Source organism: Falco cherrug, chromosome 4, assembly GCF_023634085.1.
Source record: "Falco cherrug isolate bFalChe1 chromosome 4, bFalChe1.pri, whole genome shotgun sequence".
Classification (NCBI taxonomy): domain Eukaryota; kingdom Metazoa; phylum Chordata; class Aves; order Falconiformes; family Falconidae; genus Falco; species Falco cherrug.
In genome coordinates, this window is record NC_073700.1 from 46,814,817 (window position 1) to 46,836,913 (window position 22,097).

The 22,097-nt window shown below is 61.6% G+C and overlaps 2 protein-coding genes across 3 annotated transcripts; one reads left to right on the top strand and one right to left on the bottom strand.

Annotated features, from left to right (window-relative positions):
- The first annotated feature begins 176 nt into the window (after positions 1-176).
- CNN2 (calponin 2) lies at positions 177-5,601 on the top strand. 2 transcript variants are annotated; one of them, XM_005433941.3, is made up of 7 exons: positions 221-379; positions 3,563-3,684; positions 4,061-4,127; positions 4,237-4,374; positions 4,528-4,644; positions 4,952-5,098; positions 5,176-5,601. In XM_005433941.3, exons 1-7 carry the CDS (start codon positions 317-319, stop codon positions 5,437-5,439), a joined length of 918 nt encoding a protein of 305 aa, XP_005433998.3. In that variant the 5' UTR covers positions 221-316; the 3' UTR covers positions 5,440-5,601. The 2 variants fall into 2 exon arrangements, with proteins under 2 accessions (XP_055565739.1, XP_005433998.3); XM_055709764.1 differs by lacking the exons at positions 3,563-3,684; positions 4,061-4,127; positions 4,237-4,374; ... (1 more) ...; positions 4,952-5,098; positions 5,176-5,601 and adding an exon at positions 844-3,556 and having other exon boundaries at positions 177-379.
- A 3,469-nt stretch (positions 5,602-9,070) lies between these two features.
- ANGPTL4 (angiopoietin like 4) lies at positions 9,071-18,178 on the bottom strand. The gene is made up of 7 exons (XM_055709556.1): positions 17,636-18,178; positions 16,919-17,029; positions 16,309-16,438; positions 11,905-12,018; positions 11,721-11,816; positions 11,168-11,443; positions 9,071-10,601 (listed from the first exon to the last, which is right to left on the bottom strand). The coding sequence occupies exons 1-7, from the start codon at positions 18,173-18,175 to the stop codon at positions 10,420-10,422; spliced, it is 1,449 nt and encodes a 482-aa protein (XP_055565531.1). The 5' UTR covers positions 18,176-18,178; the 3' UTR covers positions 9,071-10,419.
- Between the last annotated feature and the right edge of the window lie 3,919 nt (positions 18,179-22,097).

Genomic DNA, 22,097 nt, shown 5'->3' on the forward strand with positions numbered 1-22,097 from the left:
GGGTGGGGGGGGTGTAGGGGTGGGGGTGTGTGTGTGTGTGTGTGTCTGTCTATAAGTGCGTGCCCGGGACGGGACGGGACGGGACGGGACCCGGTCCCCAGTGTCGCCGCGTCAATCCTTCCCCCCCCCCCCCCCCCCCCCCCCCCCCCCCCCGCGCCGGCGCTCCGGCCGCTCCTGCCCTTATTTGGGCATTTCGTCCCGTCCAATCAGCGCGGGGGGGCCGGGGCCCGGTCCCGCCCCGCCCGCCCCGCCCGCCCCGCCGCGCCCCGCGCCCCGCGCCCCGCTCCGGTACCGGTTCCGTTCCCCGCTCCCCGCCATGAGCAGCTCCCAGTTCAACAAGGGACCGTCCTACGGTCTCTCCGCCGAGGTCAAGAACAGGGTGAGCCGCAGCGGGGGTCCGGTGCCACCGGGCGAGGGAGAGTCGGGGATCGGGGGGGAACGGGGCCACCGGGCGCTGCGGCTCCCGGTGCTCCCGGTGGCCTTGGAGACCCGGCATCCCGGTGCCTCTGGGGAGTCTCGGTTGCATCCTGGGGTCCTGGAGAGTCGGGGAGTCCCGGTGCACTCCGGGCATGTGGAGCCGGAGGAGTCCCGGTGCCACCGGGCGGACAGTAGAGAAGTCCCAGTGATACAGATCGGGGGGTCCCGGTGCCACCAGCGAGCAGAGAGCCCGGGGTGCCGGGAGGGCAGAGAACCGGGGGGCTGTGGGAAGAGAGGGAGCCGGGAGGATGCGGAACAGGGCATCCCGGGAGGATGGGGAGCCGGGGATGCCGGGCTGGGAGGGGTCCCGGGCGCCGGCTGCCTGGCCCACCCCGGTTCAGTGACTGCTGTCGCCCCCGCCCCCAGCAAACCCCGGGGCACCGTTCCCGTCCGGCTGCACCCGGGGCTGGGGGCGATGGCCCCGACCCCCCGCGGCTCCGGACACCTTTCGCTGCGGCTCCCCGGAGCTTCTCTGCTTTCCGCTTCCCGCAGCTCCGCGTCTTCGGGCAGGTTGCTCCGGCCCGGCCTCGCTGGGGAGGGGGCTGGTGGCCCCGGTGGGACTCGGGCCGGAGCAGCCCCCAGCCCACAGCTGCCCCTCGGATACCCCCGGCCGGGCACCCGCGGGGCACCCTTGGCCACCCAGGCCTCGCACACCCGAGCCACTCGCCCGCCGAGCTGCCACCGAGCCGCCGCGGGGCCGGAAGGGGAAAGGGGAACCGTGTTGGCCCCCCGGCCAGCAGGCAGCTGCCCTGGCTGCCGGCACCCCCTGCCCGGGCAGCTCAGCCCTCCCCTCCCCCACAGTGCCGGAGGGGGCTGGGTGCTGGCGGGCAGCGCTGGGTGCTCGAGGTGCCACCATCGCTGCCTTTGCTGTGCCCCTTGCAGGGGGCTGTGCTGCTGTGGCGGGGGGCTGTGGCACTATGGGCACAGGGGTCCCGCCGGGCTGGGGGCAGCAGAGCGGGCGCAGCAACCCCTTCCCTTGGCTGTGCAGCCCGGGGCTGTGGTTGGGGCTGGGCTCCAGGGACCGCTGCCACCCCGGGCAGCAGCCACAGCGCTGGGCTGTGCCCGGCCCTGGGCGAGCAGAGCTTGAGCTGTGGTCACTGCTGGCCCTGGGGCAGCTGGCCGGTGGCCCTGCGTGGCTGTGCCCTGCCCGGTGACATGGGAGCTGCTGGGATGGGGACGGGACTGGGGCAGGGAGGAGAAGGGGTGATGAGCCACTGCCCGCACCGCTGCCAGGACTCGGCCACGCGTGGCTGCGGGGATGTTGCAGCCGTGGCTGGGGCTGAGCTCCCCTTGCTCAGCCTCGCTGGGGATTTGCATTTCATCACCGGGCAAAGACGGGCCCCTGCTTGCACCTGGGCTGGGCTGCACCAGCGCCGAGCAGGTGGACACGTGCTGGAGCCTCGCTGCTGGGTGCTCTTGGGTGCTTCAGCTTGATTCAGCAAGACTTAAGCCAGTTTAACTGCCCTGTTGTGTCTGCTGGAGGCTGACATCACCGACTGGGAACCAGTTAAACCAGTGGCACTCTCCCAGTCCATGCAAGTCCTTGCAGACTGGGCTGTGGTGGGTTTTGCTCTTGGGCTGGTCCCCTCTGCCCCTGAGAAACCCCGGTGCTTGCCGTGGGGTGGAAAAAGGAACTGGTGCTGACAGCCCACGCTCCAGAAAATCAGCTGGCAGGACAGTGGGAAGCCCCGGCTGGGACTCACATGGTGTGGTGAGCGTGACCCTGCTCAGCTGGACCATCCCTGCGTCCCACACCAGCCAAGCTTGCCCTCTGGGGCCGGGGCTGCAGGACCACAGCTCTGCACAGCCCACAGGCATGGCTGGCATTTCCCCACCACGCAGCGGGGCAAGCCCATGCCCATCCCGGGGTCTCCCCACGTCCAGGACCCTGGGGACTCACAGCCCCAGCATGCACCAGGACCAGGAAGGGACAGGATGGGCTAGTGGTCGGTGGCTGCCTTGTGGCCATCTCCGGGTGCCAGCTGAGCGCAGGAGGGGCCAGTCTGGGGCAGGACAGCACTTGGGGCTTGCGGGGGCTTCCTGCACAGCCCCTTCTTTCCTGCCCCAGGCTGGGGTGCCTTTTCCTTCCCTCATAGGTCAGGGATGAGACGACGCTGCCAGTGATGCTGCTGGCGGTGATGCTGCTGGCGTGGGCAGCTGGTCTCCATTTGGGAGGAGGCGTCCACATTCCTGGCATAGCCGTGGTGACCAAGGAATCTGCGGCCAAGGAATCTGCAGCGTGTGTTTGGCCCCACCGAGGGGAGAGCATCACTGGCTGGGACCCCCAGGGCTCAGTGCTGGGCTCCCATGGGCTCCAGGGGACTGGGATGAACAGGCCCTTGCAGGGTGCATTTCCCCCCAGCCCCCGTGGACAGTTCCTCCTCATCCTCCTGCGAAGGTTCAGAAGCTGCCACGTGTGAGGGGCACTGGGTTCTGTGGGCTCGCGCTGGATCCGGCCACACCAGCACCTGTGTCTGATGGCAGCATCGTGCTCATGCTCCTGGCCCCATTCCCGTGCAAGGGGTGCAGGCAGCGGCACGGGCAGGGGCACAGGCAGGGGCACGGGCAGGGGCACAGGCAGGGGCATGGGCAGGGGCATCCCAGTTGCTCTTGCTCCCCAGATTGTATGTATAGACAGGCTAAAACCAGCTGATGGATGGGGATGTGGGAGCCTGGAGGTGGGGGTATATGTCCTCCCCCGTGATGGAGTCACACTGTGGCTTTACTCCTAGCCATGGCTCTTGTCACCTGCCGCCCCCGGAGGGGTCCCCGTGCACCAGAAAATTGTGGTTGAACGAATAGGGGGCCATCCACGCCGCCCGCCGTGCCTGCCTGGCCTGTTGCACCCACCTCACCACCCCGTTCTCTGGGGCTGGGGGTTCACTCCACCACCCTGCAGAGCCTGGGGACCAGCCTGGCACTGCCAGCGTCCCCAAGGCTTCCCAGGGACGGTGCTTGTGACAGGGCTGCTGTCCCCAGACCTCACTGTGGGTCTGTGTGTGGTGGTGGGGGAGCTGTCCCTCTTAAGGGTTTTGGGGTGTCTGCTGGGGCCGTGCCTGAGCTGCCCCCGTGCCGTCTCCCCCAGCTCGCCCAGAAGTACGACCCGCAGAAGGAGGCTGAGCTGCGGACATGGATCGAGAGCGTCACGGGGCAGCAGATCGGGCCCGATTTCCAGAAGGGGCTGAAAGATGGAGTGATCCTCTGCGAGTGAGTCCCAGGCAATGCCAAGTACAGCCCCTTGTCCCTGTTCAGATGGGGAAGGAGGGCACCTGCCTTCCCGGGGACCCCCGCCAGCCCTTGGGGTGGGAAGAGTGGGCTGGGGCCGGCCATGCCCGTGCTGGTGGGACCCCCCCAGCTAATGGCAGTCAGAGGTTTTCTCTGTGGTGCTGCTTGGCTGGAGTCACCCCCAAAGTGCCTGTGCCTGGGGGGAGCCCTGGGGATCAGCCGGGACCTGGGGGTGGGGGGGATCACCTCACGCTTGCAGGGGAGACCTGGGCTGAACCTTCCTGAAAGGGGCCCGTGCCCCACCGCACCAGGGGTCTCTGCCCTGCCATAGCCCCCGCTCCCCCCTGCCTCCCCCCAGGCTCATGAACAAGCTGCAGCCCAACTCGGTGAGGAAGATCAACCGCTCAGCTCAGAACTGGCACCAGGTAGGTGGGGGCAGCCCTGCCTGCGAGCCAGCTGCTGCGGAGCCCCGGCTCCACCTCAGCTCCTCCGCCATCACCCACCGGGGTCTTAACCCTCTCCCCCTGCCCCCAGCTTGAGAACCTCTCCAACTTCATCAAGGCCATGGCCAGCTATGGCATGAACCCCGTGGACCTCTTTGAAGCCAACGACCTCTTTGAGAGCGGGAACCTGACACAGGTGCAGGTGTCGCTGCTGGCACTGGCGGGCATGGTGAGCGTGCAGGGGTGAGCAGCTTGGGAGGGCTCCCCAGCTTGGGGTGGTGCCTGTGGGACCCCACAGCCCCCCCCCCCCCCCCCCCGCCTGCCCAGGGAGAGGGTGGGAGGTCTGGGACCCCCATCTTTCCTCACTGTTCCTCCCCGGCAGGCCAAGACAAAGGGGATGCAAAGCGGCGTGGACATCGGTGTGAAGTACTCAGAGAAGCAGCAGAGGAACTTTGACGAGGCCAAGATGAAGGCTGGGCAGTGCGTGATTGGGCTGCAGGTGGGCTGCCCTGCGTGTGCCCCCAGGGGCCAGGGTGCTGGGTGAGGGCAGCCCCACTTTTATCAAAACCCCAGCTCCCGTCACAGCCCCAAGCAGGGCTGGGAGGCCCCGAGGCTCAAGGTGCCTCAGATGTCCTCAGGATCTGGGACCATCTCAGTTCCATGTCTGGCACTCAATGGCCAGGAGTCTGGAGAGGCTGCACCCGGGCTGGGTAGGGGAGCACTGGCTGTGCCTCTGGTGAGATGGGGAGGGAGGGGAAGGGGCACGTGTAGGGAAGCACATGGTCCTCACCAGAACCCTTTGTCAGATGGGCACGAACAAGTGTGCCAGCCAGTCCGGCATGACTGCCTATGGCACCAGGAGGCACCTCTATGACCCCAAAAACCAGATCCTGCCACCCATGGACCACTCCACCATCAGCCTCCAGATGGGCACCAACAAGTGTGCCAGCCAGGTGAGCCTCTGTGGCTGTGGTGGGGAGGGATGGTACAGGGTACCATGGCCGAGCTCTGCTCCATCCTGTCCTTCCAGGTGGGCATGACAGCTCCGGGCACCAGGAGACACATCTACGATGCCAAGATGGGGACAGAGAAGTGCGACAACTCCTCCATGTCACTGCAGATGGGCTCCAACCAGGGTGCCAACCAGAGCGGTCAGGTCTTCGGCCTCGGTCGCCAGATCTATGACCCCAAGTACTGCCCGCAGGGCAGCCAGGGCGAGGTGGCCAATGCCACGTGTGACCAGAGTGGGGACCCCCCAGGGTATCACTACTACTGTGAGGAGGAGAGCTACTGAGCGGGACATTGCCCAGCCCCGTCTCACAGCATCTCATGTACAGACCCAGCGACATTCCAGCCTCTACTGTCATCATTCCTTCTTTTTAAACTTTTTTTTTTTTTAATTATGAAATGAATCTATTTTTCTGAGCAAGGAAATAAAGACCTCATTTCTAGAGAAGAGACTGCCCAATTCCCACAGCCCATGGGAGCCCTGAGGCCCTGGCACAGCCCTAGTGTTTGCAGCACGAAGGTAGCAGATGGTCCAGCACCGAGGAGCAGCATCTCCTCTTGCACAGCCACGCAGATGCGTTCCCACCCGGCGCCCACCACCCCATCCCTGTGATGCTCTGCTGTGGCAGTGCCTGGATCCCTCAGCAAGGAGTCGGGGGCAGCTGCTTCTCGTCCCTGTGCTGGCAGGACCTGGCTCAGCCCTGCAGAGGAAAGGGGGGGTCAGGTTGGTGGGAGCATGGCTGGGAGAGACCCCCAGGCACAGGGGGAGCCCAGGGGGTAACCCAGGGCACTGTGGGGCCTTGGCCTGGGGATGGGTAGTGTGCATGCGAGTGTGTGCATGTGTGTGCACCACCAGCAGCCTTGCACTCTTACATGTTCCCTAAAAGCAAAGCTGAAAATGTGTTTGGGGGTGGTTTTTTTTGGTTTTTTTTTTCCCCCCCCCCAGAAATTGTAGGGACCAAGTTTCCAAGGCCCTGGTGGTGGTCACAGGGCTGGGCTGGGAACTGGCACACCCGGCTACAGCTCCCAAAGCCACAGTAATCCACTCGCTGGGCAGGCTGGAGCCAAGGCTGGCTCCAAGGGCCGCATCCTGCGCCGCAGGGCGATGCCCCGGTGTGGGCAGCTGCCAGGGCAGCGCCGGTGCATGGTGCAGCCCATTGCTGTGCCCCTTGGCTGCTTGTCCTCCTGGGGGGCGTTTAATGCAGATGCTCTTATATTGAAACCTTTTTTTGTTGTTGTTTTTTTAAAAATACCTTTTTAACTTAAGCAGGAGATGGTTTCTGGTGCAAGCTCCTCGTGTTGGTGCTGCGATCCATGGGGCAGAGTCGCTGCGTGTCCCTGCGGGGCCAAGCCAGAGCCGGGACCCAGCTGTGGGGTTCACGGTGCCACCGTGTGCTGGTCCCAAGCGTGGGCGATAGAAGGTTCCCGAAGGATGTGCCATCCCGCGACACAGGGCTGGGCGCTGCCGTTAAACACGGGGCAGCCAGACCCTGCTGGCGTGAGCTCAGGACCCCCCATCGCCCTGAGCGCGGCCGAGGGACCTGCAGGACCCAAACCGCAGTGGGTCCCCCGGGAGCCCCCAGGACCGTGCCCAGCGGTGGCCCTGGGTGCTGCCCACAGTGGCTCGGTGGTCTCAGCCCTCGGGACCCTCCTGGGGCCAGCTCTGCCCCCCAGCCCCGCGGTGCCACCCCGGTGTCCCCCACCTCGAGGCTGCCACAGCCCCGGGGACCCTGATGGGGAAGGGTCTGTCCCTCGGGGGTCAGGCGAGGGGAGACGCAGGGTGGGTGCGCCCCCTGCCCCGGGTGGACCCGTCCCCCCAGGGGGTCTCAGCGCCCCCCCCCGCCAGATTGCAGCGCCTATGGGGGGGCTCCCGCTGCCCCGTGGGGCGCCCACCCCAAGGGCTCGGGGGGGAACGGGGACGACGAGGATGGACCCCTACCCCTCGCACACCCCTTGCCCCCTCCTTTAACAGCCGTTTCCCATGACGTCACGCCCGTGGCTACTTTGTAGCGCGGGGAGGGCGGGACCTCTTAAAGGGGCCGCTCGGTGGCAGCGTGAGCAGGTAAGGGGGGTCCCGGGCCGGGGGCTGCTGCGGGTGGGGGAGCTGTACCACCGGCTGCGTTCTCCCAGCGCTGCCCGTGTGCCCCCCCCCCACTGTCCTCATCACCCCCCAGGGCTGTCCCCGTGTCCCCATCACCACCCCGGGGCTGTCAGTACCCGCCCCGGGACTGTCCCCATGTCCCCAACATCCCCCCGGGGCTTCCCCCAGCATCCCCCCGGGCTGCACCCATGTCGCCGCGGGCAGCCCCCATACCCCCCCGGGTCCGTTGGTGGGAGCGTGGCTCCGCGCCCCCCCGCGATGCCGTTTCTGTTGCTGTCGCTGGGGGGCGCTGCGCCCTACGCCACCGCGCCCAGGTGTTCCCAGTGCTGCTGCGGGTGAGGGAGCTGGAGGATCCCGAGGGAATTCCAGGTGGAAACAGGGACCCAGGACCGGCGACTGCAGAGGGGACCTCGCAGGGGCCCCGGAGTGGGACCTGTGGTTGGGGGACACGGGGTGGCGTTGGCGCTGCTGGGACGCGGGGACCTGCACGGCAGGACCGAGCTACCGGGGGAAGCGGCGGCTGCAGCCGCGGGGCCGGGGCAGGGTCCGGATCCGGGGCAGGGGTCCCGGGCAGGGTCCGGGGCAGGGGCAGGGTCCAGGGCAGGGGTCCGGGGCAGGGTCTGGGTCCAGGGCAGGGGTCCCGGGCGGGGTCCGGGTCCAGGGCAGAGGTCCGGGGCAGTGTCCGGGTCCGGGGTCCCGGGCAGGGTCCAGATCCAGGGCAGAGGTCCGGGGCAGGGGTCCCGGCCAGGGTCCGGGGCTGGCTCCAGGTCCATGTCCGGGGTAGGGTCCGGGTCCAGGGCTCCAGCACACCCCCGGCCGGTGCTGGGCGCCCACCGGGCACCCTGGAGGTGCTGGGGCCACAGTTCCTTCACCGGCTGCTTTCCGAGGCACAACATCCACTTGGATCACCTCAGCATCGACCAAAACATGGCACTCCAGCAACTGCTGGCACACCCAGGGACTAATCAAGCTTTGAATTAATCAAATGGAACATTAAAAATGTATTTCTGAACACAAGGGTGAGCGGACAGATAGCTCAGAGACGGGTATAATGGGCTGACCCCAGGCTTTTCCACAGGGAAGATGCAGGAGCCAGGGCTAGTCAGGTGCATCAGGTATTTATACAGCTACTCTAGGGGACTAGGGCAGTCTCATCTTTCTGCAATGAGCAATTTTGTCCCCTTTCCTTGACCAGCTGAAGAAGCTCTTAGCACTTCCTCTTTTTCTCACCTCCGGTACCAGGCCACATGTCTCTAATCATGAGCACAGCTGGAGTTTACCCCTCCTCATCTTCAAGGCTCCTGCTCCATCCCCAGTTTAATTCAATTAATCCCCAGAAGTCACAATAAATGCTTTTGGGAGATAGCTGTGCATGTATGGTATGAGCAGGTAAAAGGGCTTGCCCTGAGTGGGTCTGACTTTAATCCACCCCAATAATTCAGACCTCAGCCTTTGTTCAAGGCATCGGCACCAGGTTTTCCAGCCAGCTACAAGGAACACCTCCCTGGTGTAAAGGTTTGCTGTCAGGGAGCAAGAAAAGCCAGCTCATCAGCACTTGGAAACTTGCTGCCCCAGGGCCTTATTGCCAGAGGGAAAACAAATTTGGAGGTACATAAATTTCAGACTAAAAACTACTGCTGGGGGCTATAGCAGGGATTTATCCCAGAGAGCTCTGTAAGACTGCAGTTGAAAACTGAGGACAGAAGGAAGCAGCGTGCTCAGGTCCAACTCCCAACAAGTGAAGCTTCTGAATCCATAGTCCTCACACATTTCCCACACATTTACTGGTAAACCATCAGGCAAATAATCCAGGCAGGACAGTTACAGGCTTGTTTTTATTAAAAGACTTCTTCAGAAAAGATATTTTAGTACAAAAAAAAGTTTAAAATACACAAACTACAGTTGCTTTTTTTTTCCAGCATCAACATTTATAAATTACACCACATTGTTATTAACACTGCATTTAAATATGGGAACAAATTAAACCAGAAAATTCACTGACAAGATCCAACATCCTACAAATGACTATTTACAATATTTAGCACAGTAGTCAATATGACTTCAATAGGGCAGGATGCTTGGGAAGCCCCAAGACGGCAGCTTGGCCCGTAACAGTTTTTGGGGACCTGCTTTGCCCACCTTTCCCCAGCCACCCACCCCAAAGGCAGAGGCAATGCTGTACATCGGGGTATGTACCTGACAAGGCGGTGTGGCTCTGGCAGAGAAACCCTGTTGTCCCCTGGCCCTTCAGAGCAAGTTTTGGGGCAAATGTGCAGGATGGTACCATTCCCACTGCCAAGTATGTGGAGTCTGCTGGAAGGCGGCAGCCCCCAGGCCGGAGGGGGATTTATAGCAGGGCTGGTCCTGCCCAGGGACAGTCACTGCTCTGTACCTGTGCTGTCCTAGTGCTCATCCCAACCACCCTGGTAGGCTCCAGGTGGAGCTTGAGACCCAGCAGCCCTCCAGGATCTGGCCCTTGTGCCACCCTGCAGGATCCCACCCACCCATCATCTCCTGGAGCTGGCAGTGGTTTCCCCAGCTCCTGGCAAATTCCAGTACAGCCAGGAAGGGCTTCGAAGCCGTGGGGGCCAGGGAAGCCAAGTAAGTCCGAGGTCCCCGCCTGCACAGGGTGTCCTTCAGCTTTCCCACCAAAACCTCCGTTCTCAGTGGGTTGAAGTCACCAGAGCAGGGGCTGCACAGATGGAGCTGCCCGAGGCTCGCTGCTCCACAGCCCCAGCAGGGGAAGGGTACACAGGACATCATTTGGGAACAGTGAAAGACAGGATACAGCAAGGCTCCCCTTCCCCCCCCAGCCCATCAAAACCAGCACAGAAGTGTTCAGACAGGACAGAAAGCACCAGACAACTTGAACTTGCCACAGCAGCACGTGGCAGGTTGGAAGACCCTTGTGCATGCTCGGGAGCTAGATCTCCCTGGTGGTGGCTCCTCTTCTGGTTCAGGAGCTCCCCATCCAAGGGTTTCAGCAATAAGGAGCTGTTTTTACTTATAGGGAAGAGCTGTGTCATGCCACTAAAGGGCTGCTAACCAAGGGAAACTCTCCTCCAGGGACTTCCCAGGGAGGGTGGGTTTGTTTTTTCTGTAAACACAAATTGAGGGAGCTCAGGTCTGCACTCCACAGAGAAGGTCAAGTCTCAAGTGGAAGCTTTAGGGCTCTGCTTCCAGTGCTGCGGGTTGAATTTTCATGGTGGTTGACTTCAGCGGGTAATACCTGCCTTTCCATGTCTTCCAGAAGATGCCCTGCTTGCGCTCGTGCCTCTGCCGGGGGATAGAGCGAAAGTACTTCCCATTGAGGTTGGCATGGCCACAGGTGCTGAACCACCAGCCACCTAGCAAGGCAATGAGAGGCAGGGTTAGCCCACAGCACTTCCCAACAGAAAACAAACCCAGGTTCAAGGCAGCTGCTGCCCCTCATTTCCCCCAGTCTTCCAGGGCTTTGGCACCTTACAAGACCACCTCATACACACCCGAGGGGTCCCACGCACTGGGAAACCTTGGCACAGATCCCATCTGACTTCAAGATGCATCTGCAAATCCCTGCTGCTTTCTTGTGTTCAAAACCCCCTAAACCCTTCAGCAGCCCCATCCCAGGCCTGGGGACCAGCCTCTGCTTTGCTGGAAAGGTTTCCAAGCAAGGTGGCAGCCAGCAAAGCTGTTAGAAAGACAGATGTTTGGGGCAAAGACCTGAATCATGAGCCCCTCCTGCTTTCAGCTTCCCATCCCCCACACCACTCCTCCCAAGGACTCACCTTTCCCAGGAAAGCAGAGGACAAGCCAGGCTAAAGACCACAGGGGTCTAATCCCACAGGGTCAGCATCCCGCTCACGCCCATCACCGGAGAGCAGAAGCCTGAATGGAGAGTGCACGCCACTGGGAAGGAAGAGCTCATACCAACCTGAGAGGTGTTTGGCACAGTTTGTGTCAGCTTTGAGATCGTGGTCACGATCCCGAGTGGAGAAGGGCAGCTGCCTGAAATCCCCGATGGCATTTTCCAGCTCTCCGGACAGGGGTCCCAGCAGGTTGAGCGTGTAGGCTGTGCTCTCACCGCCAAGGCTGAAGACAAACTGAACCACCTGGGAATTTCCCTCCCAGTCTTCCAGCTCAATCAGGAGGTTGTATCTTCCCTCTTGGACGAGGTGATGTATCTTGTCCAGGCCCAGCCAGAAGTCACCTGAAACAGGACACATTGCTTTGGCTGCAGGGACACAAACACGCTGTGCAAAACAAACATGTGAACAGGCTCCAGAGACAAACAGGGACAACCCAGGACACCACTGCATTTGGATCACTGGCACCTGCGGGACAAGTCAGGAAGAACAAGGACTCTTCCTCTGCAAGGAATGCCCCCCCCTCCCCTCAGCAGAGGCCTCCAGGAGCCAGCAAGGTGGAATAACTTATGCAAAGGTATCACTTACCCCATGATAAGATAGACACTGTCATCCACCTACCTCTAAGGTCTCCAAAGCCATCCCTGTAAGCATCCCAAAGCTGGTCAAAGTCCACAGAGCCATCCATGCGCCTCTGGATCACTGTCCAGCCACCTTCTGCGGGCAGGGAAAAACACAGTTATGGGGGAATTACCATCTGCAAGACCACCACGCAAAGTGCTGCAGGACATCTCCACTGCTTTACCTGCCGTCATGTCACAGTAGACTTTGAAGGGCCGAGACCCCACAGGCTGCACCTGGAAAACGCCACTGCTTTGCTGCCCGGCCAGGAAGAGCTGGTGGCAATCCTCTGGGAGCTCTGCAGGGGAAGGAAACAGCGCTGGATTGAGGATGGCCCCGAGTCCCACTTTCTCGGCAGGTTGCTCCTACCACAGCACTTGCAGCCCTGGCCACAAGCCCAGCCAGCTGTGCACAGCAGTGGCCGTGGCTCTGGCCACACGCTAGAGATGACAGCCTCCAACTTCAGCATCTTTAAACACTGTGACCCCGTATCTTCCCATTTATCCAAACACAGCTCCTTGGGCTTCCATCCAAGGCAGAAGCCAGGCGCTGGGCCAGGCTGGGATGACCTAGGCTGGAGAGCATGGCTCCTCATTGAGGAGACCCAGGGAGTTCCTAGCTCACTCCATGTCCACAGCAGGCAGGAGCAGCCCGTTTGGTGTGGGATAACGCCAGAGGCAAGGCAGGGCGAAGCATCCCCACCCCACCCCGAGGCTGAAGCAGCCTCAAAGGGCCTCTCACGGGCAGAAAGAACCCCCCCAGGTCCCAATGTCAGAAAGATGCCTGAGCATCCAGCACACTACTCCTGCTCCTGGCAACTGTGGTGGCCCCAGCCAGACACCAGCCTGCTGGGCAACCTGCCACCAGCAGGCACTGGGCCAGCCTGGGGTGACCCTTTTGCCCAAGGTGCACCAACCGGGGCAGGGAAGGGGTGGGTGGACCCCAGGGAGACTCAGCTCATTGCACAAGTGGATTGCCAGGGGTGAGGCCGCCCCCCCAGCTTGTCCCCCTCCATCCCCATGCTGGCCAGGCTCCCACCTCTCCTTCTGCCCCTGCAAGGACTTTGCCCGGAGCTGCCAGCAAAGCACCATTTCAACAGCGCTGATAAAAGTCCATCCAGGAACCACCACCCGCAGCAGCCAAGAAGAGACTGGGTGGGGTGGGGGGGGGGGTGGCAGGGGGGAACCTGTTACAAAACCCAAGTCAAAAGGCTGCAGGGGGATGTGCAGGGACTGCAGCCCCCAGGCTGTCGGCACAGTCAAGGGGCTCTTTGTCAGCCAGGACAGGTGCCCCCGTCACCCCCAGACAAAGAGGGTCTGTTCTCCCCACACGAGGGTGGGATGGATTTTGGTGGCTCACAGCTGCTGCCAGCATGACCCCAAGACAGACAGGAAAAGAAACCTGAAGACAAGCCCCAGGCTGTGCTGGGGTGCTGGCTGCCCATGCAGCCCCCCATGGGGTCACCCCTGCCATAGCCATCCCCAGGGTCAGGGCTGGCACCATGATCCGGGGTGGCAGCGGGGAGAGGGGCCTCCCCCACAGCCACGGGACTTCATGTTGGGACAGGAGGGGGAAAATGGGGCTTTTGAGCTGCTGAGGGCAAGAGCAGCCCCCACGGGGCATTGTCCCCATCCTTGCTGGGTGCCTGGATAGCCCCGATGCTGTGTTAGGGCAGAGCAGAGCCACAACTGGAGGAAAGGTCAGCATAGGGAGACCGAGAGGATGGCAAAGTGACACCTGCCACCACCTTTCACCTGCTCCCCCTCCTCAGCACAGGCAGCCTCTCCCCCACTGCCTGCAGTGGGACAGCCCCACCATCAGAAGCACACAAAGCCGCCCAGCGTGGCGGGGAGGTCAAGTGTATCCCTGATATCCCCACTTCCTAGGTGAACACAGCCAGGGAAGCCAAATGGGGCTCAGGGGAAGGAAAAGCCCCAGCACCAGCCCCCCGGAGGTGCCACAGGCTGCTGGGCTTGCCTGACCCGGCAGAGCCCCCCACCTCCTCTCCCACTATCTCCCAGCATCAGCATAGGGAGATGCCCAGTGGCCCCAGTGTGCACAAGTCAACCCCATCCCTGTCTTTTTTGCTTTTGTTTTTGTTTTTTGTTTTGTTTTTTTCTGGGCCCTGGCCACACTCATTGCACCCAGATCTCTTCTGTTTTCCCTGGTGCAACAGGGACTTTCAAGCAGCTGGATGAGATGCAGCTGCTTGAACAGCCTCAGCTCAATCTTTGTCTTTGAGGAACAGGCTTGTTAGTTCCAGTTAATGTTGCACATCCGTATGGCACCAGAACAACAAGACCTCCTGGCTGTTCTGGATGTTTTTCTTTCCCTCCCCCTTTATTTAGCCAAACAAGACAGAAGAATCAACAAGGCTGGCTGGAGCTGCCCCGGGCATGGCATCGTATTTACCCAACAGGATCTCCAGGCATGAGGGTAGGTCACCAACCTGGGATAAACACCCTTCCCTGCAGAGAGCAGGGCATGCCTGGAGCTGTTTGCATCGCCTCCCCCTCACCCTCCCCAACCCAATTATTTTGGAGTCCCAGCGCTACAGGGAGAGAGCAAGCAGGGCTCTACCTTTCCCCTACTCGGCCAGCTGCCAGAAAGCACAGGCTCTGCCTAAAGACGTGATCCTCTTTCTGCAAGCGATTAAACCTTTCACTCTCCAGGCTGCTTCAAGCCTTCAACTTTCACATGCTTGGCCTCGTGCCATCTCCAGCCTTAAAAAAAAAACCCCACTTGTGTTCACTGGATGCAAATAAAAGGGTCTTTCTGAAAGGGCTGCTGGTGGAGTTCATAGCTCTTCCCTGGGGCTGTGCCAGCACTCTGGCTCTGCCCGACAATACACAGGGAGCCGCCGGCACAAGCCTTCCCCGCGCTCGGAAGCAGCCACAAGCCTCCCCAGGCAGAGGGCACAGGGCTGGCCCACCAGCTACAACATGCTGTTAAGATTTGCCAGAAAACTCACTCGACTTGCTAATGAGAGGAAGCCAATTTGTTTTCTGTCAGTGATATCAACATCAGGGATCAGGCAAGAGAAGGGGGGGCTCATGGCTCAGCCAGGTGGGAGGGAGTCAGGATGCCAGGGATGCTCAGGGTCTCTCCATCAGGGACAGCATGGCACAAGAAGGTGCTGAGCTCTCACACACCCTACATCACAGCATGCCAGGGGCTGTGGGCCCTTGTTGCCTCCCACCGTGCTTCACAAGGGTTGCTGCACCCAGCACTCATCAGCCAGCAGAGAGCCAACAGCACACCCTACCTCTGCCACCAGTAAGTAGCAGAGACCTGAACCCTGCACTCCAGTTTCAGCACAGCCCGAGAGCTAAGCAGGGGCCTTGGACTAGAGGACCTTTGAAGGTCCCTTCCGACCCAAATGATTCTAAGATTCTATAACACACTGCTGAGGGCAAGTCACAAAGAGCTGGGAAAAAACGTGGGGGAAAGATTCCAAGAGTTTTCTGGCTGGCTAGTGCTGCTCTGACCAAGGGAGACTTCACGTAGCCCCACTGTGGGCTGACCAGTGCACAAGAAGGGTAGTTTAGAGCCCTGCATCCCATCTCTCTCCTTGTCCACACCAATTTCTGCAGCTCTTTGTTCTGCCCACCCAGCTTTCAGGCACACCAGTGACAGCTTCCAGGCTCCACATACAAATTACCATGTGTTTTCCTACAGCTATCCCTGCATTAAGCCCTGGGCAGGATTCCCCCATGCATCCTCACCCTGCCTGGTTTCTGTTTGGCTCACAGCAGACATCCTCAGACAGCTGCACAGACAGAGCCAGCACCACAATTCAGTTGACATGAGAGCAGCTGCTCCCAGCCAGCAAATCCTGCTGGGACACCAGTTCCTGTTGAGGAGGGAGGCTGCATGATGCAGCACAGCTGGGGACCCCTGCTCTGCTGCCCTTCGCTCTGCAGGAGCTCCTCCAGCCCCCTTGCCAGCAGAGAGGATGCTCCAGGCAGAGCCAGGAGCTCCAGATGCAGGGTCCACTCACCCACTCCAGTGCACATTTCCCAGGGCTGTGAGTGCCCGGTGCCTCTGCTGCCCAGGCATTCGTGCAGCTCAGCACCTTCTGCTAAGGATAGCATGAGCTGAGGCACTTGTCTTTCATGTAAGAGCCTTAAATATGAGCCAAGGGAGATGGATGCACAAGGATCCAGCTCTCCTCTCATGATCCAGGGCTCCCTAACCCTCCCCTCCACCAGCAGACAGCAGACCCTGACTGGTGAAGCGAGAGCAGGTGAACAGAGTAACTCCGAGGAGCACAGATCCTCCTTTCCTGCCTGGATTCACCCCCCCACTTGCCAATCCTCTTTGACTAATACCTGTCAGCAGTGTTTGTCCGCTCCTGACTGCATTCTTAATGTCAGGCAGAAAAATTCTTCTTAAATCCTTGAATTCCTGCTGAGTATCCCACCCGTGCTCCAGATACCCTCAGTCTGGCCAAACTCCTAAGCTCCAGTTCTGCAAGCAAATCTCACATCCTGACTCAGGACAACTGTATCTTTTGTTTTCAAGCACTTGCAGCTGCTACAGGTTTGCTCTGGCACAGAGGCATGGGGCAGCACGGCTTGATACTCACTCTGCATCGACACAGGTTCCCCGCTAGCATTCCGACTCTGGTTGGTGAGGCTGTGACTCTTCAGGTTTATCTTCCACTTTGGAGACTGTGTTTTGTTGTCCTTCAGGTGCAAGGGGATCAGTAGATTGACCTGAAAGAACAGTTTTATCTTGGCTCATTTTCAGTGCTGTTACGAGGGGAGCTGGTCAGCCAAGCTGCTGCTCGCTCCCCCATGACCAGAGCTGGGGCTGAACTTCCCCCGAAACCTCGAGGAGCAGGAAATATGTGAGGCTGGCAAAGCCAGAAGTGATTGCGGCTTTTCACACCCATGCTAACGAGTTTAGTCTGCAGATAAACTCAAAGGAAAGAGCCAGGGAGGCTCTGCTCCCACACACCAGTTCTTACTCCTCTGTGCAAATCTTTGGGAAGCTTTGCCATTTGCTACCCTCACACCAATGCTGCAGCACAGGGACCGGGGCCATGGGCTCCATAGGGTCCCCAAGGCCAAGCAGCAGCAGCAAAGCCACTTCTGTCACCAGAGTGCTGGGCTGCGGGAAGGTTCACACTGGGGTCCCCACAGCACGGGGGACCGGGCTGTGCCTCCCAGCCACAGGGCAGGAGGAGAGCTCACCTTGCTCTGCAGGCTTTTGATCTGCAGATTCTGCTTGTCCAGCTTGTACTGCTGCTGCTTGATCTTCTGCAGGAGCTCCTCGATCCTCAGGTTCTGTGCATCCATCAGGGACTGCGGGCGGGGAGGGGGGGGGAGCCCGGTGAACCTCGCTGCAGTGGGCAGAGCCGGGGGGACCGGGACCCTCGGCGGGGCTGGGGCAGTGAGTGCTCCCAAAGCCCCCCGAACCACCGGGTCCCTCCAGCGCCTTCCCAAGGCCGACCCCCACCCACTGCTCCGAGTGTCCCCCTATCCCTCCAGGTGTCCACCGCCCCCCAGCCGCTCCCGTCGCCCCAGGACGGTCGGGACCCGCCTCGTTCTCCCCGCAGCCGCTGCGGGACCCTCGGCGGGGCTGGGGCAGCGAGGGCGCCCCCCGAACCACCGGGTCCCTCCACCGCCTTCCTGAGGCCGACCCCCACGCACCCCTCCGGGTGCCGCAAGCTCTCGCCCCCTCCCGTCGCCCCGGGACGGTCGGGACCTCCGTCGCTCTCCCCGCGGCCGCTGCGGGGATGCGGGACCGGGGCAGCGAGTGCGCCCGGCGCCCCCTGGACCACCGGGTCCCTGCAGCGCTTTCCTGAAGCCGACCCCCACCCACCCCTCCGGGTGCCGCAAGCTCTCTCCCCCTCCCAGCCGCTCCCGTCGCTCTCCCCGCGGGGATGCGGGACCCCCGCTCCCCCTCACCTGCAGCGCTCCCAGGTCCTTGGCGCTCTGGTTGCCGGGCGGCCGCGCCTGCAGCGCCTGCCGGACGCGCCCCTCCAGCTGCTCCAGCCGGCCCTGGATGGCGGCTTTGTCGGCCGCCACCTCCTCCAGGCGCTGCCGCAGGGCCTCGGAGAGGTTGAGGAGCTGCCGGCCGCGGCCCTCCAGCTCCCGCACGCTGGCCCGCAGCCGCTCGCCCCGCTCCTGCGCCTCCCGCGCCTGCCGCAGCAGCCGCCCCATGGAGCTGTTGTGGGCGCTCAGGCGGCTGCCCAGCTCCCGCATCTGCCCCTTGGTGCGGTCCACGTGCTCCTTGAGCCCGTGGCCCAGCTGCAGGAGCCCGTGCGCGATCACGTTCACCTCGTCCCAGGAGGCGAACTGCGCCCGCCGCTCCTTGCTGCCCGCCGCCGCCCGCCGCTCGGCCCCCGCCCGCCCCGGTGCCGGTCCCTGCCCCGCCGCCGGTCCCGGAGCCGCGGCCACCCCCGCGGCGGCGGCGCACAGCACCAGCGCTGCCCCGGCGAGCTGCATGGCTGCCCGGCCGCTCCCAGTGCGCGCCCCGCCGCCGCGCCCCCGCTTATATCGCACCGCGGGGGGAGGGACCCGCCCAGGCCCCGCCCCGCCGCCCGGCCCCGCCGCTTTGTTCGCCCGCCCCCGCCGGCCCCGGGCTCCGGCCGCCGCGCCCGGGGGAGCCTCGGTCCCTGCCGCTGAGCCCTGCCCGCGCCTGCCCTCGGATCCTGTCTCATCCCTGTCCCCAGTCCCATCCCCCTCCCTGTCCCCATTCCCATGCCTGCCCCCATACCCCTCCCAAGCCTACCCCCATCCCAATCCCCATCCCCAACCCAATCTCTGTCCCCGTTTCCATCCCAATCCCACCCCCATCCCCAATCCCAATCTCTGTCCCCATCCCAATCCCCATCCCCATTCTGATCCCAATCTCTGTCCCCATCCCCATCCCAATCCCACCCCCATCCCCATCCCAATCTCTGTCCCGACTCCCATCCCCATCCCAATCTCTGTCCCCATCCCAATCCCACCCCCATCCCCATCCCCATCCCAATCTCTGTCTCGATTCCCATCCCAATCCCTGTCCCGATTCCCGATTCCCGATCCCACCCCCACCCCCATCCCAATCCCACCCCCATCCCCATCCCAATCTCTGTCTCCATTCCCATCCCAATACTACCCCCATCCCCACTCCCATCCCATCCTGCCAACTGTCCTGCCCCTCATCCTGCACTGGGGATCCATGTCGCTGCCACTTGGTCTCCCCTCCGCAGAGCCCCCCAGCCATGGGTGCTGCCCCACCATGTGCCTGCACCTGTGCCCGTCCCCTGGACATGCCCCGCTGGGAGCTGCTGGCCTTGGAGTGGGCGTACGCTGCAGGGACAGGGCTCCCAGGCCATGCCCGAATGGGTGCTGTGGTCCTGGGCTGGGTGCCCACTGTGGGTGCAGGGTGGCCCTGGCCCCGGTACGGGTGCACGGTGCAGGTGTAGGGCTCCCCGCTGATGCCTCGCAGGGTGCTGCCAGCCCTGGGGAAGGTGCACGCTTGGGGTCAGCTCCTCAGCACACCTGGGGGGAGCAAGGTGTTTGCTCCTCTAAACGCTCATGGGCTCCGAGAGTGCCAAGGATGAATTCCACCCCCCTCTATGGCTCCAGTCATCACCCTGTGGAAAATGTGCATCTTATTTGCAATTATCCTTGAGACTCTGGTTACCAGTTCTTCCCTCTTGTCCTGCCTTTTTCTGCCAGTTTAAAGGGATTTTCACTCTGTTTTCTCCCCACGATGGAATTCACACACTGTGGTGGAGCCACCCTCAGCTCTTTTCGGATCGGAGCAGATGGAGGCCTTCTGCTCCCGCTCCATCGAGCATCTCCTCCTGCCACCCCAGCGCTCAGTCCCTCCTCTGCAACGCGCATCCTAGAGCAGGGAGCTGCCTTCCCACCCGCACCACCTTTAGGGGCTGAATACCCCCTTGCCACCGCCTGCTGGGCCCTGCCTGGGTGCCTGGCTGGCGGAGCCCCCGTGGGACCAGGGGGGTCCCTGCTCGCCTCCCCTCGGCCCCACAGAAGCCCCCAGCAGTTCTGTCTCCATCCCACCACTGCTGCTCCCAGCCTGCAGCTTGGGCATGGCCCGTCGGTCCCTGGGGGGGTGGGAGAAGCTAATTTTCCTCTTGTCCCAAACCACCTGGCAGCAGGTTTTACCCACTTGGGAGCCCCCGTGTCACCCAGGGGTGCAAGCAGCATGGTGGCACGGGAGCTTCCCAAGGGCAGTGGCCATTGGGGGCGGCTTTCCCACCCTGCACAGCTTTTCCCTGAGGATTTTTTGCCAAGAGCCTGCATTTGAGATCTGCCACTCCATTTTGCAGAGCTGATTTTGAAGCCCAGCCTCTCTCACGCCACTCAGCCTTGTCAAATCAAAGCGATGATGTGTGTGCGCCCGCTGCTTCCATCGGCCAAACTTCTTTTCCCGTGCCCGATTAATATTCAGGATTTCACTTTTTTTCCTTTGGTCATCCCTGTTTCTTGTTCTCATTCTGGCCCTGGGCTTGGCTCCAAGCGTAAAGGGAAAGGGTGAGCAATAGCCTCAGGGCAAGCAATAGCAGCACAGCACAAGGAGAAATCACAGAGGTAGGAGCTGGGGAAGGAGGAATTTGGGAAATTTCAGCAGAGTCCAGAGAGCTCCCAGCCCCCTCCGCCAGTGGGGGCTTTCTCACTTATTTCATGGTCAGAAGGAATTTTTCAAAGGAGGAAAAAGGAAAAGAAGGAGAAAAAAACCCAAACGAGCTAGGAAACACTGCAGGAGAAAAAGAAACAACAAAAAATGTGAAGCATGTTTGTTGCTTTGTCCAAACATTTGAGGTTTGGGGGCCCCTCTGTGCTCGCCCTGCTGCAGTTGCTGAAGAGGAGCTGGGGACATGGTGGGGGGGCGTCATGGGGAGGGGTCACCCCTGGCAAAGAAAGAGCATCAGGCTTCTCTGCAGGGCCTGGGGCCCCTGCGTGGCACCTTGGGGTGCACCTGGCTGGCCTGTGCCCCTTGCACACCCAGATCATGCCAGATGTTGTACATCTGTGCCCCCCCCCCCCCGGCGAGGAGCAGTTCTGCCCATACCCACCACCCTGAATGCAGACAGCCACAGCTCCACCAAAAATTCCCAGATGGGGTTGTCCCCCCAAAAAAACCCATGAAAATTCTTCTTTTCATCTTGGTCCTGCTGGATTTTGGCACGCCAGGAGAGAGTGAGCTGGCAGCGTCTGTGCCTGCTGAGCCTGAAGCTGGAGCACCCAGCTCCTGTGAGCCCTCCGGACTGGGAATCACCAACTCCCCCCCAGTCACTGGGGCAAACTGGGAAGCACAGTTTCATGTGTTGACTATTGCTCTGGGTTAATGACATCAGGCGAAATGAATCCTGTGTACGGCTCTGCTCCCTGCCCTGCCGTTACCCAACCCCGGAGCTTGTCCTGGGAAATGACGGGGTTATGCCGGGTGTCGAAGCCGACGTGTTCCCACTGGTTATTTTCTGCATTTGCAGTGTTTGTGCTGAGGCAGGAGAGAGGTGATGTAAGAAGCTGAAGCTTGTTGAGGAGCCACATGATTTATGCATTTTGCTTTAGCTGTATTTTCCTGTTGGGACAGCTCCAATTTGCCCTGAGAAATAGAAATTTTTCACATCCACGAGCAAGAAGTTCCCTGAGGGCCTGACCTACCCTGGGCTGCGAGTGACCACAGGTCACTGGGAAGGTGCTGGATGCACTCAGGTTTAAATAAAGCTTCAGCTGGCCTGGCCAGCAGGGACTGGTCTCTCCGGGCATTTCTCCATGCCAGGAGGGAGCCCTGGTCTGTCCTGCATGGAGAAGAGCTGTGGCCAAAATCCCTGTGGGGTCCCAACCGCCCAGCTGGGTTTGGGGCTGGGGAGGGGCCGAGGTTTGCTCCCAGGGGGATGAGGGACCTTCTGTCCTGCACAGCAGAGCATACCCCCAGGGGGGACCCCACAAGGACCCTGCCCCTGCCTAGCAGATCTGGTGGCCTTTGAGACTCTGGAGCAGCCCAGGGAGCAGCAGGGTACCGTGGCCCTCAGGGCTGCGCCCTGGCTCTCTGCGTGCTTCATCGGGGTCCCCCCAGCTGGGGTCACCCCCTGGGGAGGGAACAGCAGACTCCAGAAGAAGTTATTTTTTGTGAAGGTCTCTCTGTGGGAAGAGGGGTCACTCCCATCCCCATTCCTATCCTTATCCCAGTCACCATGCGCATTCCTCATCGCCATCCTCATCACCAGCCCCATCCCCGTTGCCTTCCCCATCTCCTCTTCCATGTAATTCTCCCACCTCAGCCGACCAGGAAAGGCATTATATCCTGCACTCACAGCAAGTAGCTCCTCCAAACAGCCCCCATGCACCTGGCAGCCCATCCCCATCCCTGTCCCCATCCCGTCCCCGTCCCCATCCTGCTGCCCTG

Bases quoted from the DNA above. Each gene is read 5' to 3' on its own strand.
- CNN2 (XM_055709764.1), top strand. From the start codon at position 317: ATGAGCAGCTCCCAGTTCAACAAGGGACCGTCCTACGGTCTCTCCGCC. The intron at 380-843 runs GTGAGCCGCAGC...CCCCGCCCCCAG, and splicing joins CCGCCGAGGTCAAGAACAGG to CAAACCCCGGGGCACCGTTC.
- ANGPTL4 (XM_055709556.1), bottom strand. From the start codon at position 18,175: ATGCAGCTCGCCGGGGCAGCGCTGGTGCTGTGCGCCGCCGCCGCGGGG. The intron at 17,030-17,635 runs GTGAGGGGGAGC...CCCCGCCCGCAG, and splicing joins AGGACCTGGGAGCGCTGCAG to TCCCTGATGGATGCACAGAA. The intron at 16,439-16,918 runs GTGAGCTCTCCT...CTGTTCTTTCAG, and splicing joins TCAAAAGCCTGCAGAGCAAG to GTCAATCTACTGATCCCCTT.